Here is a 14,017-nt window from a genome sequence, read left to right as displayed (position 1 = left end):
TGTACTACAGAGAAATAAGTGTCATGACAGTGACAAGTTTAGAGGTGTCTGAAACAGGGCAGATTTGTCTCCGCATAGACTGGAAGGAATCTGTGTGGGTAGTAAAGGTGTGAACCTAAACCACGTGGATTAAAAACAAAAAAGGAAATAGTTAAAGACCTATTTCAAGTATAAACGTAACAGATAGCAAAAAGTTCATACAGCAGTCCTGGAGGAAGGGGAGTTTTTACAGAACCAATTCACACTTGTCAGGTTTAGAAGCCTTTCTTCCAAAAAGTTCATAAGCAATTTCATAAGGTTTGTACTTCAACTGTAAGACAAGCTTTTCCAGCATCTTTGCCTTATCCAGAAATTAAAAACTGAAGTCAGATAGCCAGGGCTTGCTACAATCAGTGGACAATTAAGTAGACATTCCTCAGCTGTAAGTGAACAAGATGAGTTGTATGTTGTTTTTGATGCAACATTGATCAAGATTTAAAAGAAAACAAGCAATCCTACATGTCAGTGATAGAAGTTGCACAGAGAGCTTTTAAATGATTTGACTGAAGGAGGGAAACCAAGTGAGTGAAGTAGCATGGCCTGGAGTTGCCTCTGCTGGCTGCCTTTCTGGGCTGCAATTGCACACGCTGCCGGCTCATGTGGAGCAGCTCATCCACCAACACCCCAGGTCCTTCTCTCCAGGGCTGCTCTCAATCCATTCCCCACCCAGCCTGTGTTTGTGCTTGGGATTGCCCTGACCCAGATCCAGGGCCTTGCCCTTGGCCTTGCTGAACCTCATGAGCCTGCCTTGGCCGTGCTGAACCTCTCAGCCTGCCCAGGCCCCTCAGGACAGCAGCCCTTCCCCGCCAGCACATCGACCACACCACACAGTTCGGTGGCATCAGCAGACCTGCTGAGGTTGCACTCAGTTCCCTGTCCACGTCCCTGACAAAGATACTAAGCAGTGCCGGTCCCAGTGCTGACCCTGAGGAACACCACTCGTTACTGATCTCCACCTGGACACTGAGCCACTGACGGCAGCACTGAGTGCAACCACCCAGCGGATGGCTTACCCACCGCGAGCTCCATCTGTCACATCCACGCGGCTCCAATTTAGAGACAAGGATGTCATGGGGGACAGTGTCAAATGCCTTGCACAAGTCCAGGAAGGTGATGTCAGTCGCTTTTCCCTTATCCACAAATGCTGTAACCCTGTTGTAGCAGGCCACCAAATTTGTCAGGCACGATTTGCCCTTAGTGAAGTCAAGTTGGCTGTCACCAGTATGGCTTCACTAAGGGCGGATCATGCCTGACAAGTGTACGTAGCTAAAGTGAAAGGAATACTCCATTTGTGACATGCTAACCTCACTTATGCAGCTACGTTTTGATGTATGAACCATTCTAATGACCATATTGCAGACTTTAAAATCAAGTAGTAACATTTTGAATACCATACAAAAACATCTTCTGCTTTTATGTTGGTATGTTCTTTTTTAATGTAGGTTTATTAAAAATATTTTTATTTCAATGGTAAAACAATGAGCTGCCAGACTAGAAAGCTAAGAGGTTGAAATACTGAGTGGAGTGTGGAGAGCTTCCTGCTAAAGGGCAGCACTTACCCAGACCTAAAAATATCTGTAGCGTCACTTTCATTTTTAGAAATTTGGAATCATAAGCACCTAGCCTGTTGGAAAGGTTATTTGGAAAAAGGGGTTGATGCTGCGAGAATATCTGATGAGGGTGTGGGTAACGCATAATTTCAAACAATGAACCAGGACACCAGGAGAGTTCAAGCTGTCTAAAAGTGAGCTGCTATATGCATTATTCTAATCAATTTAAAACATGGGTTTAGAATATTTTGTATAAACAGTGTATTTTGCTGTAGTCTATAATACGAGCATTCATAGCGTTGTGCTGCCATGCCTGCCTAAACTGAAGCACAGGTTTTTAAGCAACCTTTAATGTGATGGAGTTGACGTGTGACACCATGCTGTGCTTTTGTTTTGGAGGTGAGAAAATGTTCCCATTAAAGTAATGAAACAAAGGCCTGTGTGTGGGCAATAGACTGCTGCATGACCTCCTTGTAACTCTGTGAAATATAGCGTTTTCCACATTCCCTTAAGGAAGTTCTGTAGGCACTTGAGTCAGCTTTTGCGCTGAAGTCCCACAGACACAGGCTTTGCAGTAGGGTAGGTTTGTCCACAAGAGAAGCGCATCTTCCTGACAGCTATTTTGAATAGCTGTTAAATTTTTCAGTTGGTTCATGAATGCCTTTGTCAGTAGCCTGTTTCACCCATGTTGCTAGCTGCTGTGGAGGATTTAAGCACTTACATTCATTACTTCAATCTGCAGTTGCACAGAAACTCTGCCATCTACTGGGAATGAACGTGATGGAGTTCACCCGGGCCATACTGACACCACGCATCAAAGTCGGCAGAGATTACGTTCAGAAAGCCCAGACCAAAGAACAAGTAAGTTGTGGTGCTTTAAAGATGAAACTGTACCTCATCCTGATTCCTCCTTAATAAGAAAGGTGGCATTAAATGTGTACTGCCACCAACTTTACGTTTGCTGTCCTCATTAAACATCCTTTAAGTGGTAAAAGTCAGTGGCAGAGTAGAAGAAACTTCCTTTTCCTTGGCCTTCTGTTGGTTTTATCCTTTCATGTAGTTATACGTACCAAATGCACAGAGCTTTTGTTTTTATGGTACTGTTTAGAAACACATCAACGTAACATCAAACTGCATACTATTTCGGCTACTTGTTTTCTTTCCCCAGTGGTATTAACACCGTTGAACTTCTTTTGTTGCTCAGTTATTTTTGATAACATCCATGTCTGTGTTCTTTTGATGACTTTTCCAGAGTAAATAAACTTTCCTGTTTGGATTTTCAGGCAGACTTTGCAGTGGAAGCTTTGGCAAAGGCCACCTATGAACGCCTCTTCCGCTGGCTCGTTCACCGCATTAACAAAGCTTTGGACAGGACCAAACGTCAGGGAGCGTCTTTTATTGGAATTCTGGATATTGCTGGGTTTGAGATCTTTGAGGTACTTTAAAACACAGAACAGATTTTTCTTTTCCTCTCCATGTTATTGTGCATTCAGGATTAACTGTAGAACTACTGAACGCATGCATGTTCCAAGGCTGCAGAAGGGTTTTGGGGTTTGTAGCACATGAACGCTTTGACAACCCTGAATTATAGTGCCAAAAATCAAACAGTAATCCATTCTCTGGTATGTGATGTTTCTACAACAATTACGTTTCCCTATTATGTGCTAGTTCAGTATAGGTACCTGGAAGCATAAGAGACTTTGAATAATCCTTTTTCCAATTTTCTTTACAATGTACTTGAATAATGTTGCAGGGCTTTCAGGGAATTTCCTTACCAGGTCAAACTTTTGACTTCCAAACGTGGTAAATCCTGGCGCTGAATTATTCTTGTTTACTAATATTATTTTTGTAGTTGAACTCCTTTGAGCAACTCTGCATTAACTACACCAATGAGAAGCTTCAGCAGTTATTCAACCACACGATGTTTATCCTGGAGCAAGAGGAGTACCAACGAGAGGGTATAGAGTGGAATTTCATTGACTTTGGACTGGATCTGCAGCCTTGCATTGACTTGATCGAAAGACCCGTGAGTTTGTGCATTAATAATACTCTAAGGAGAAGAGGTTCATCTCAAGGGTTTGTCTTGCAAATTGTAGGACTGTACAGAGATTTCTTGCAAAGCTGTTGTGGAAACAGTTAACTTGAATGCTGAATTCCAAGGTCTAAAATGCCACGTATTAATAAAAAGGATTTATTCTTTGGGGGTTTTGACCTGATGTTAGGGTAGAGCACTCTGCTAAAGATATTAAGCAGCTATTTTTATACCTTTTCCCTGGTACTAATGAAGTCTTTAGTCCTTTCACTTTCATATCAGACGATGTCAGTGCATTATAGGAGTGTTAGTGTGGTGACTTAGTAAGAAAGCTTTTCAAGACTTAATGTAAAACATTTAATTTGAAATCAATAGAAGAAATTCTGAAACTCCATTTAGGATAAACTTTCTTGCAAATCTGCCTTTTGAATAGGACAGTAATATTTTAGAGGTGGTGTTATCACTGCACTTTGATATTCTGGCTGCTCAATGTATGGAAGCTGAAGAAGACTTCAAAGCAGTAGGAACAGCTGGTTTCAGGAAGGGACTGGGAGGACTGAGGATCATAATTCCTGGAAGGTTCTCTTTGCAAATCAGAAGTATGCTGTCAAAGTTATTTTATGACTCTGTTTAATTAAAACCAGAGCATCGCAGTTACTGCTCTGTACATTTGTCTGTGTGTGCTCTAGAGTACCCAAAGGCAGCAGTGCCAGTGATGCTGTGCATCCTGAAGAGCAGAACAGACATTGTGGTGGTTTTTTGTTTGGTTGTTTTCTTGTGTTGCAGTAACAAAAGGGAAATCTTATTTCGGTTATTCAAAATGTTGCAATTTGAGAGTGGAACTTAAAATTCTGGCTCCTTGGAAGGTAAAATCTCTGCCAAAAAGACTGGAGGCTTCAGAATGGGGGTGCTCTCAATATGCAGATGTTTTAAGTGAATATTCTAAAATGCATTGAAGTACTTTTTTTTAAAGGAAATGTCAGTGTAGTCTTAATTGTTCAGCAAATAATGTATGTGATGCTATGTAGTAGGCAAATATAAACATCCTCAAATGTTTAATTTCTGAGTTCATTAGGAACTTCTGAAATACAAATCTTTATGAACTATTTTTCCATTCTGTTCCTGTGTATATCAGTCTGTCTTCCCTGAGGGAAATGATTGTCAAACAATTCTACAGCTGTACAATGCAAGTGTTGCTTGTTCCCTACTTCATTCTAAGAATAAACAAACCCTCTAATGGAGTAGTGTATAAAACTGCTGGCTGCTGAAGTTAAGCCTGCTGAATCCCTCTGGATGCTGCTACTGCATATCAACACAAGGCTTGGCAAGGGAAGGCTTGGTGGCTGCCACAGTAGTATCAAGTGGCTGGGAGGGATAATTGTCTTCAGTTTTGCCAACATTAAAGCATGACAGTAACTACTGTGGAGATCTGGGTGAGCTGCTGCATAGGTATGTGCTGTAGAAATGTTTGGAAGGGAACTCTGGAGGTCATCTATTCCAGTCTTGTCTGAAAGCAAGGCTTTGGGCAGTACTAGGTCAGCTCTATCGGAGTCCGTATACATCAGAATGACTTTGTTTGAACCAGTCATAATGCTGTCATGGAACTGAATTCCCCCACAGTTTGCTTTTATTTATATCAAACTAGAATCAACTTCTTATTGTGGCATTCAATTATGTGCTTTGAATACAAAATATTATGAAATATATTCATATTAAATAGTAACACAAAATCCATCTGAATTTCAGGCAAATCCTCCTGGTGTGTTAGCACTACTGGATGAAGAATGCTGGTTCCCTAAAGCTACTGACAAAACATTTGTGGAAAAATTGGTCCAAGAGCAAGGAACCCACTCCAAATTCCAAAAGCCAAGACAGCTCAAGGACAAAGCAGACTTCTGCATTATTCATTATGCAGGGAAGGTAAGAGCTAAATATTAGATACTTGGTTAGAAACGTTGGGTTAAGAAAAGTATTATGAGGTGCATAGCTACCAAATTTAGAAGTATTTGTGCAAGAAGGTGGCCTGGTCTTATTTTCTTGGACATACGGGAGTGCTCTGATGGAACTCCTGTTACCGAATAGCAGACAGAAATGAAAAATATTAATATTAAAATAAATATTTAAATTCCCTGAAATTTTGTTGTCAGGTCTTAGAGGTGAGTTTTTTCAGGGCTTACTAGAGTAGTCTATTCTGAGTATCTGTTTCCAAGTTGATAATGCATAAGTAGGGCTATGTCAGTACTATTTTGTTCAACTTTATTCCCTCAGTTCAACACAAGACTGTTTGTTCCCTTCTAGAGCTAAGCTGATATGTTTTCACCTTTGCTGTTATAATTCAACCTTTATTTTTCTGCTGAGGGGCAGAGCTTGGATGCAATGTAAACTGGTCCATGAAGCAGCCATGTAATCCTTGTCAGCATTTTGTAGACATTTCATGATCACCAAGTCTATTCTGTAGGGTCACACTATGTAACCAGTTTCATAGCTAAACTTAATCCTAGTACCATTTCTTGCCCTGATTTAGAAGAATCTGACTGTGAATTGTAGTATCCTTTAATTTCAAATATTAATGATGTCATCTATTCATTAATGTTTGGTGGCGCCAACTAGATAATTGTAGCAAAAATAAAACAAATGTGTTGCATCAATATTTAATAACTTAGAAATAGTCGATCACTGTTGCTACAGTTAAGAGTAAATTGGCTGTGAAACAAGAGATTACCTTTAGGTAATCAAAATGAAGTAAAACATCTTGGTACCCGAGTACAAAGAAGTAATTGTTTGGCAGCAGCCAGCCATTCTTCAGAACGTTGCAGGCATGTCAGGGATACTGGCCCTGCATTACGTTACCTTCAGACAGAAGGTGCTTTTCAGTTACCAATTGGAGTATTTCCTTCAAAAGTGAAATCCTTGTAAAATATCTTTCTGCAAGAAAGACTAAGATGCTCTCAGCTGGTTTTAGATGGTGGGAGTAATGAATTTGGCTTGCCTTCCGAAAGTCCTTATTTAGCAATAGCTACCTTTTGGTCTGGTTGAAGCAAAGCCATGCTACCCAGATTTTTATTTTTTAAGGCTCTCTTTTGCATTGTGAAGTCCATGTTGGTAGCGTGGAGTTTGCAACTGCTGAGCTATAGTTTCATGGCAAAACCACAGAACTGGTTCTTTCAAAGATAAGATCTTTCCTTGTTTTGTTTATAGAACAAAATGCTTAGGTAGATCTGCTATAGTGAAACTAAAAATGGATTTTTTCAGCACGTTAACCCAGGCATTTATGTACAGTAATTAAGGTCTGTGTTGGAGTTCTTTCTACATCTTCACAGCAAACAGCAAAGCCTTATTTTGTCATTACTGCTAAGCTGAGAAATGTATGCTAGCTACTAGTAAGCAAAAAGATTAAGTTTAAACTGAGTTCATTATTATTTACTTTTACGCTTTCAAGAGAACAGTGCATTTTAGTGGTACTTTGAAGTGCTCTAAGGAGAGACAACTAACTTCTGGCAAGCAAATATTAAAAAGAATGGGAAAAAAGTTATCAGTATACTGTTTTGAAAGCTTACTTTTAAAGCTAGAAAGTCTAAAATTAAGAAAATCTAAAATTAAGGCTGGTAGTATATTGTGACCGTTTGCAATTTGTCTGCTCTACAGGTAGACTACAAGGCAGATGAGTGGTTGATGAAGAACATGGACCCCCTGAATGACAACGTGGCTACACTCTTGCACCAGTCTTCGGACAAATTTGTTGCAGAACTTTGGAAAGATGGTAAGAAGTCATGCTCTGAGTACAGAAGCTGTTAGAGATTTCTCCTTGCTGGATTAGTTCTCTTTTTGTGCCTGTTCTGTCCTCACTGCCACCTCTTCGTTGTAAATATCTGCAGTGTTTTCTCTATGGTTTAGTACCAAAAGTACAAGAGGGAAGCTGCGTTGCTCTTATGGTCCTTTGCACATGTACCATTTCTGAGTAGCTGCTTCTCATATTCATTATTTGAACTGATAACTCACCTACTACTTGTTAACCTGTGTCAAATTTTATCTGTAGAATTACGTCTAAAACTCTTGACTTGCTGCATTGAAGTCCTGAATATAAACAGCTGCATCTTACATGAGCAGCACAGTGCAGGGGTGGGTGATACCCTGGAAAACTTATTTCCTGAAATAAAACTCATTAACAGCCAAACCAGTGCTTAGATATTCCATATTAAAATCAAACGCAATATTTTTCCTACTGAACTACACGATGCTGTTTAACTAGTTTTACCTGCACGTCAACTTAAAGTATTTCTCGCCATTTTTTCCCAAAATGCTCAAGAAGCAGAAATAACCAAATAACTACTAACCAGGGACTCTTACAGTTTTTAACATCACAGTATATTAATAACAATATTTTTACATGTCATAGTGCATGAAGCCTGTACTTACTCCAGGAAAAATTCCAGCTTGTGATACAGGTGTTGCTGTAGGTTAATACAGAGTTTCCATCTTCTCAGGAGTACTTGCTTGGCTCAGCTGCAGAGAGGTGTTACAATGAACGTATTAAGAACTTTTTGGTTGGGGATCTGCTCCTTTCCTTTTGAGTACATGTGTAGAAATGAAAGTGGTTTGGTCCAAATATTCAAAACCTGCTTCCACAGATAATTGAAATGTGCATGGAATATGTTGTGGCCTAATAGCCTTTGTAGCACAGTTAAGTCTGCTTGCAATTGATAAACCTGTTCTGTATACTAACTGAAGTGTCTTGTGTGTCTGCTCTTCTGTCTTTGTTTTGCTGTTTCTCTGCCTTAGAGATTCAGAATATTCAGAGAGCCTGTTTCTATGACAATATTACTGGTCTTCATGATCCACCAGGTGAATGGATATAAAAACCATAGGCCTACTAAAGGCAGGGCTGTTGTATCTACAGGAAAACCATTTTTGCTCGTAGGCTTGCATGAACTTTTTCATTTCATGCTAAATTGAGGTATACCTCCACAAGGCAAATGTTCTGAGTGCATACCTATTCAGTTGCTGCTGCATACATATAGCATCTCTATTATGCATTGCATTTAAGCATTGCAGATGAAAAGGTTTGTTGCTTCCTAGTTCCAGAATTGCTTCTTAAATGATAATTCTGGTAGCTCCAAGTATTTGAGACGATGCGTAAGCTTTATAACACTATCAAGCTTCTTTCTGCAGTCCAACATTGACAAAACTGTGGATGTTTTAGAATGTAGGTATGGCTTTTGAGAAGGGGAGGTGAAGAATCTATGAAAACTCTCAAATACTGCAGTTTTATTAGTGGAGTAAATAAAATAAATTTCTCCTTGACTTACTGGAGTTGTTCTATTTAAAAACACGTTTAATATTTCTCCTTGTAGAAATTGCATGCTTTTTTTTAAGGTATTAAAATTAAACCACTTACTTAGGTATTTTGAAGAAGCTTTAGGTGTTTTTTATCCAATCTCTTCATCCTTCCCTTCTTCCTGTCCAAGTTTTGAAATGTGTGTGTGAAGCTTGTGCCTTCAAACTTTGCAATTTCTACTTGAAACCTGCCATTCTCAACATACTATATACGTTAGGCTACAAGTGGTGTTTACTTAAAAAATAAAAAAATAAAAAAAATCACCAGAGCGTGAGTTCAGAAGTTTTAGCCAATAGGTAATTTCATTCATGCTCTTCAGTGACTGCTCTTAACCTACAGGGAAGACGCATTAACTTGACTATTGATTATTTCAATATAAATAGCCTTAATATAGTTGGAGGACAGAGGGGAGCAAAAGAAAGACACAAATTAATTTTGATTTCTTCACAACATTTTAAAGCTGTACGTGGTCTTAGAGATGCCAGATAAAACTGAATGGTGTACAGTTGTTAGTGCTGTCCGTTGGGTGCGTGTTGTTACATTCAGCTTCTGTAAGATTGATTCCCAGTAATTTCTGTCCCCCTTCTTCTGCAGAACTCAATTCTGCTCCAAAATAAATATTTGGGATATGCTCTTATGAACAACTGGCTACTGACTTATTCTTCTAACTCTAATAAGCCGCATAGATTCTTGCATTTAACTCTATGTGTGGAGGATCTGGGCTCTGCTCTGTGCTACGCGAGACTTGCAAGTGGTTATTCAAACTTGTTGCCCTGTATTTTTCTGCTTTTCATCTTCCTGTTTTGTGTAGACTTTTGAAAGCCATATGAGTACAAGCATGAAGTAAAATGCTGTCACTTTCTGATTCTTTATACACAAAGCTAATTCTGGTAGCGTTTCCTTTGCTTTAGTGTAACAATGTGAAGATAACATTACAAAACCTTAAATTATGTATAACCTCTTGATTTTGTGGAGAACCAATGTGTGATGTGTATTTATTCAGTACTAAGAAGTAGCAGCTATTATTAAGATGTAAGCCACCTTTTTCCATGTTGAAGCAAGCTGTTTAAATAACTGTTGACATGCACATGGAATCAGTCTTGTTCATGTTTTTGGCCTAAGGTCTTAATGATGACAGTCAGATTTGTAATGTGTGCTTCTAAAGAAGCCAGGGAGATCCTTACCCAAAATGTTTCAAAATCAAAGAAAACCTTTCTCTATCCTGATGCTTTATGGCAGCTTTGAAGTGCATGGGTGTGCAGCTTTCCTGTTTTGAAACCCCTCTTTTGGTGAGGGAGGTCTCCGCAGTTGTATTGAAAGAATCATTCAAAATCTCTGAATAGCAAAAGTCTGGCAGGTACTTTTTCCCCTCTTGTCACTGAAATAATACTACTTCCAACTCTTCTGTAAATCATTGCCTTCAGACAAATTTGAGCATTCAGTAAAACCCGTACTTAACCTATATGATTGTCATAAGTGACTCTTCATTTTAAACAAATACGAACAGATAACTAATTCCAGATGTTCAACTCAGAAATATTTTGTGTTGTAAGAATTTGAAGAATTTCCAGTTTCTAGGCAACTGTCTTTCTTAAAAGGTCACTTAAAGAAAATGGCTTTACTGGTCATGTAGAACTGCAAGTAAAGAGCTGGATATTTTAGTAGGTTCCTACTAAAGCTACACTCCTCTGCTGTATAAGTTTGTGGCTTCTGGTTCCACTGCTTCTGCACAGCGTCCCTAATACCTGCTGACTGCCTTGCCTACCGATGGCATCTTCTGTCATTTGTTCCACAAAGCTTTTGCTGCTGCACTATTGCTCTTCTTTCTGCGCATCTTTATACCAGACAAATATTAAGGTTCACTTAATTATTTTCTCTTGTCCTTCCCAGTGGATCGTATTGTCGGTCTGGATCAGGTCACTGGAATAACAGAGACTGCTTTTGGCTCTGCATACAAGACCAAGAAGGGCATGTTTCGTACTGTTGGGCAACTGTACAAAGAGTCTCTCACCAAGCTGATGGCAACGCTCCGAAACACCAATCCCAATTTTGTTCGCTGCATCATTCCAAATCATGAAAAGAGGGTATGTGCTACGGACTACTCCTTGAATTCTTTCTCCTTATTAATAAGAGTATTTATGTGCACTTTAAATTATGCGTGCTGTCTGGGTGTTCCCTTTGAAATCAGAAGGCAGGTGTTGCAAAGCTTTCACACAGACCAATATGCTTTGTGCTACCTGGTCTAGTAGTTGCTTTGGGTCACTTGATCTAATGGAAGGTGTCGCTGCCCATGGCAGCAGGGTTGGAACTAGATGGTCCTTAAGGTCCTTTCCAGCCCAAACCATTCTGTGAATATCTTCTCAGTATTCCCAAATGCACCCCCGATTTAGACAGTTGATTTTGTAGAGAGTATCTTGAAAAATTTAAACTGCAGTTTTTCACGATTGCAAATTAAAAGTTTAAAAATCCTGGTTTTGTTTCTCCAGGCTGGAAAATTGGATCCACACCTAGTTCTAGATCAGCTTCGTTGCAATGGTGTTTTGGAAGGAATAAGGATTTGTCGACAAGGATTTCCAAACAGGATAGTCTTCCAGGAATTTAGGCAGAGGTAACAATGTGCATAGTCTCTTGAGGTTTTTATTTTTGAGATGAAGTTTCTTGTTAAATTATTGGAAGGGAAAAAAAACACAAGTAGAACAAAATCCGTATCAGTGTGTGATGTCTTGAAGTGGTCTGAACTCAAAGCACTACACTAAATGTGTAATTTATCCTAAAGAGAATAAGGAAGGGAAAGCAACCTAAAATGGACTTCTGGAAAAACTTTCTGGAGGAACTTCTTAGTTATGCACTTGGTGATCATACCTGTATGGGTTTATAAAAATACAGATTACTGGTAACTATAAAGACTTTTTTTTATTTGACTTCAAGGTATGAGATCCTTACTCCCAATGCAATTCCAAAAGGTTTTATGGATGGTAAGCAAGCCTGTGAGCGAATGGTAAGTATTTATGCCTAAATATTGTTAAAACACTGAAAAGTTGAAACAAGAAATGTCCTTTTCTTGACATAAAAGCCGTATACTTGTCTATCCATGTAGATCAGAGCCTTAGAGCTGGACCCCAACTTATACAGAATTGGACAGAGCAAGATATTTTTCCGAGCGGGTGTCTTGGCACACTTAGAAGAAGAACGAGATCTGAAGATCACAGACATCATCATCTTCTTCCAGGCAGTCTGCAGAGGATACCTGGCTAGAAAGTAGGTGTATTTTTATGACTGGATCTGCTTGTGATCACAAGTCTCTTTGATAGGTAGCTAGGCTTCAAAACTTCTAAGGAGAGATTTTTCTTAAGAAAGTATGTTGCCTGAAATATTATAATTGTGTCCAAGGCAAAGAGGTAAGTCTTCACCTACTAATTCTGATAAGACTTTGTACCTTCATTCCATAACAGTATCTGCTTTTCTAGGTCTTGGCTTTATGACACATGGAGCTGTTTACTTTAATATAGCTAATGACTGCAAAAAATCTCTCCTGCTCCATCATAAGTTCTCAGAAGTACTCTGGAAAACTTTTTATGAAACTAAGGGGGAGTTCACTGTCTAATCCATCCTGATTTTTATCTCTTTGAGGAAAAAGTCTGTTAACAAAAAGCATTTGGAAAATGGAATCCAGCTCTTGCCTATCCCCTTTGCTTAAGGAGTTAAGTGATTGACTTATGATTAAGTCAATATAGTCATTAAAACTTAAAAAAATAAAAAATGGTCTGCACGTGCTCTAGGGTTGGGTAACCTTTATTAAAAAAAACAAAAACAAAAACACAGATGGGTGCATAGCTGTTTTTGACATGAAATGTTTTGTTCTTTCTGTCTTCAGGGCCTTTGCAAAGAAACAGCAGCAATTGAGTGCACTGAAAATCCTGCAGAGGAATTGTGCTGCATATTTAAAGCTTAGGCACTGGCAGTGGTGGAGAGTCTTCACAAAGGTTTGTTACATTCTGTTACTTTCTTTGACTTTTGTAAATAGGTGAATGTGGTTTCTCACTTGTTCATTGCAAAACTTTGCAGGTGAAGCCTCTTCTTCAGGTGACTCGTCAAGAAGAAGAACTTCAAGCCAAGGATGAAGAACTAATGAAGGTGAAAGAAAAGCAGACAAAAGTAGAAGCAGAACTTGAAGAAATGGAAAGGAAACATCAACAGGTTTGTGCTGCAAATCAGCTTTTAATATGAGAAATATGTGTTACGCTACATTCTGTGTTGTGGGAGGCATGTAGGAGAGGCCTCTGATCAAAATACTGTTTTTATCAGATGAGTTAACTGCCTTCACACTTGGCTAAAACCAGGAAAACAGAAGTTGAACATTCCTTCAGGAATGTGGAAATACTGCATTAAAGGGAAAAAAAGGCAAAATAATAGTTCTGTTAGTGTTCCCTGGCTTTGAAAGAACCGCAGCAGCATTTTTTTTCTTCAGTTATGCTTTCAGGGTGGGATATTTCCATGCTGTATCACAAGGACATGGGGAAAAAAATTGACAGTTATTGGGCAAAACAGAAATGAATTTTTAGTAAGACTGGTACCAATTTGAAAAACAGCTGAAAATGTGTCAATACAGACAGATATGTATTTGTCACTGTGGTAGCTGAGACATGATAGAACTGTGGTGGATATCTAGAATGGGAAAATTTTAATTCCTATTCTTGAGTTTACACAGCAAGAGGTAATGCTTCAGTTCTATTCCAGTGACTGCAAGAGCCAGCCTCCCTCCAGCTACCTATGACACTGCTCTGCTACTGTGCAAGGATGAGGGATGGTTCCAGCCAACAGGCACTTCCCTCAGCTTTTTGTTGCTTGTAGAACAGTGGAGGTGGGGCAGGTTCCTTAAACTGGGCGGGGCAGTTGAACAATTGTTGCTGTAGCCCTGTTCCTGGAGTTGGGGTCTTCCGGACTGCTGATAAAGCCCTGTGCTGAGTTTTCACTTCTGGATGTGAACCAGGTAGTCTAGAATTGGAGCAGAACTTAGTCTTTAGATAACTTTGTAGTTGTCATATGTGTGAAGTCTCGTGA

At 39.2% G+C, this 14,017-nt stretch overlaps 1 protein-coding gene across 6 annotated transcripts in view; it reads left to right on the top strand.

Annotated features, from left to right (window-relative positions):
• The window catches only part of MYH10 (myosin heavy chain 10), a 102,450-nt gene that overhangs the window by 66,050 nt on the left and 22,383 nt on the right, over window positions 1–14,017 (top strand). For 3 of the 6 annotated variants that reach the window (XM_035342584.1, XM_035342583.1, XM_035342585.1), the window contains 12 exons: window positions 2,332–2,450; window positions 2,873–3,025; window positions 3,442–3,615; window positions 5,368–5,541; window positions 7,267–7,381; window positions 8,401–8,463; window positions 10,847–11,040; window positions 11,443–11,564; window positions 11,885–11,954; window positions 12,054–12,214; window positions 12,831–12,939; window positions 13,022–13,153. In XM_035342584.1, coding sequence (XP_035198475.1) covers window positions 2,332–2,450; window positions 2,873–3,025; window positions 3,442–3,615; window positions 5,368–5,541; window positions 7,267–7,381; window positions 8,401–8,463; window positions 10,847–11,040; window positions 11,443–11,564; window positions 11,885–11,954; window positions 12,054–12,214; window positions 12,831–12,939; window positions 13,022–13,153 — 1,586 coding nt within the window. The remainder of the gene's footprint in view (window positions 1–2,331; window positions 2,451–2,872; window positions 3,026–3,441; window positions 3,616–5,367; window positions 5,542–7,266; window positions 7,382–8,400; window positions 8,464–10,846; window positions 11,041–11,442; window positions 11,565–11,884; window positions 11,955–12,053; window positions 12,215–12,830; window positions 12,940–13,021; window positions 13,154–14,017) is intronic. The other 3 variants (XM_035342587.1, XM_035342586.1, XM_035342588.1) reach the window with 1 other exon arrangement.

Source organism: Oxyura jamaicensis, chromosome 18, assembly GCF_011077185.1.
Source record: "Oxyura jamaicensis isolate SHBP4307 breed ruddy duck chromosome 18, BPBGC_Ojam_1.0, whole genome shotgun sequence".
Lineage (NCBI taxonomy): Eukaryota > Metazoa > Chordata > Aves > Anseriformes > Anatidae > Oxyura > Oxyura jamaicensis.
Note: the sequence above shows the minus strand (reverse complement) of the source record. Positions and strands in the feature narration are given on the sequence as shown.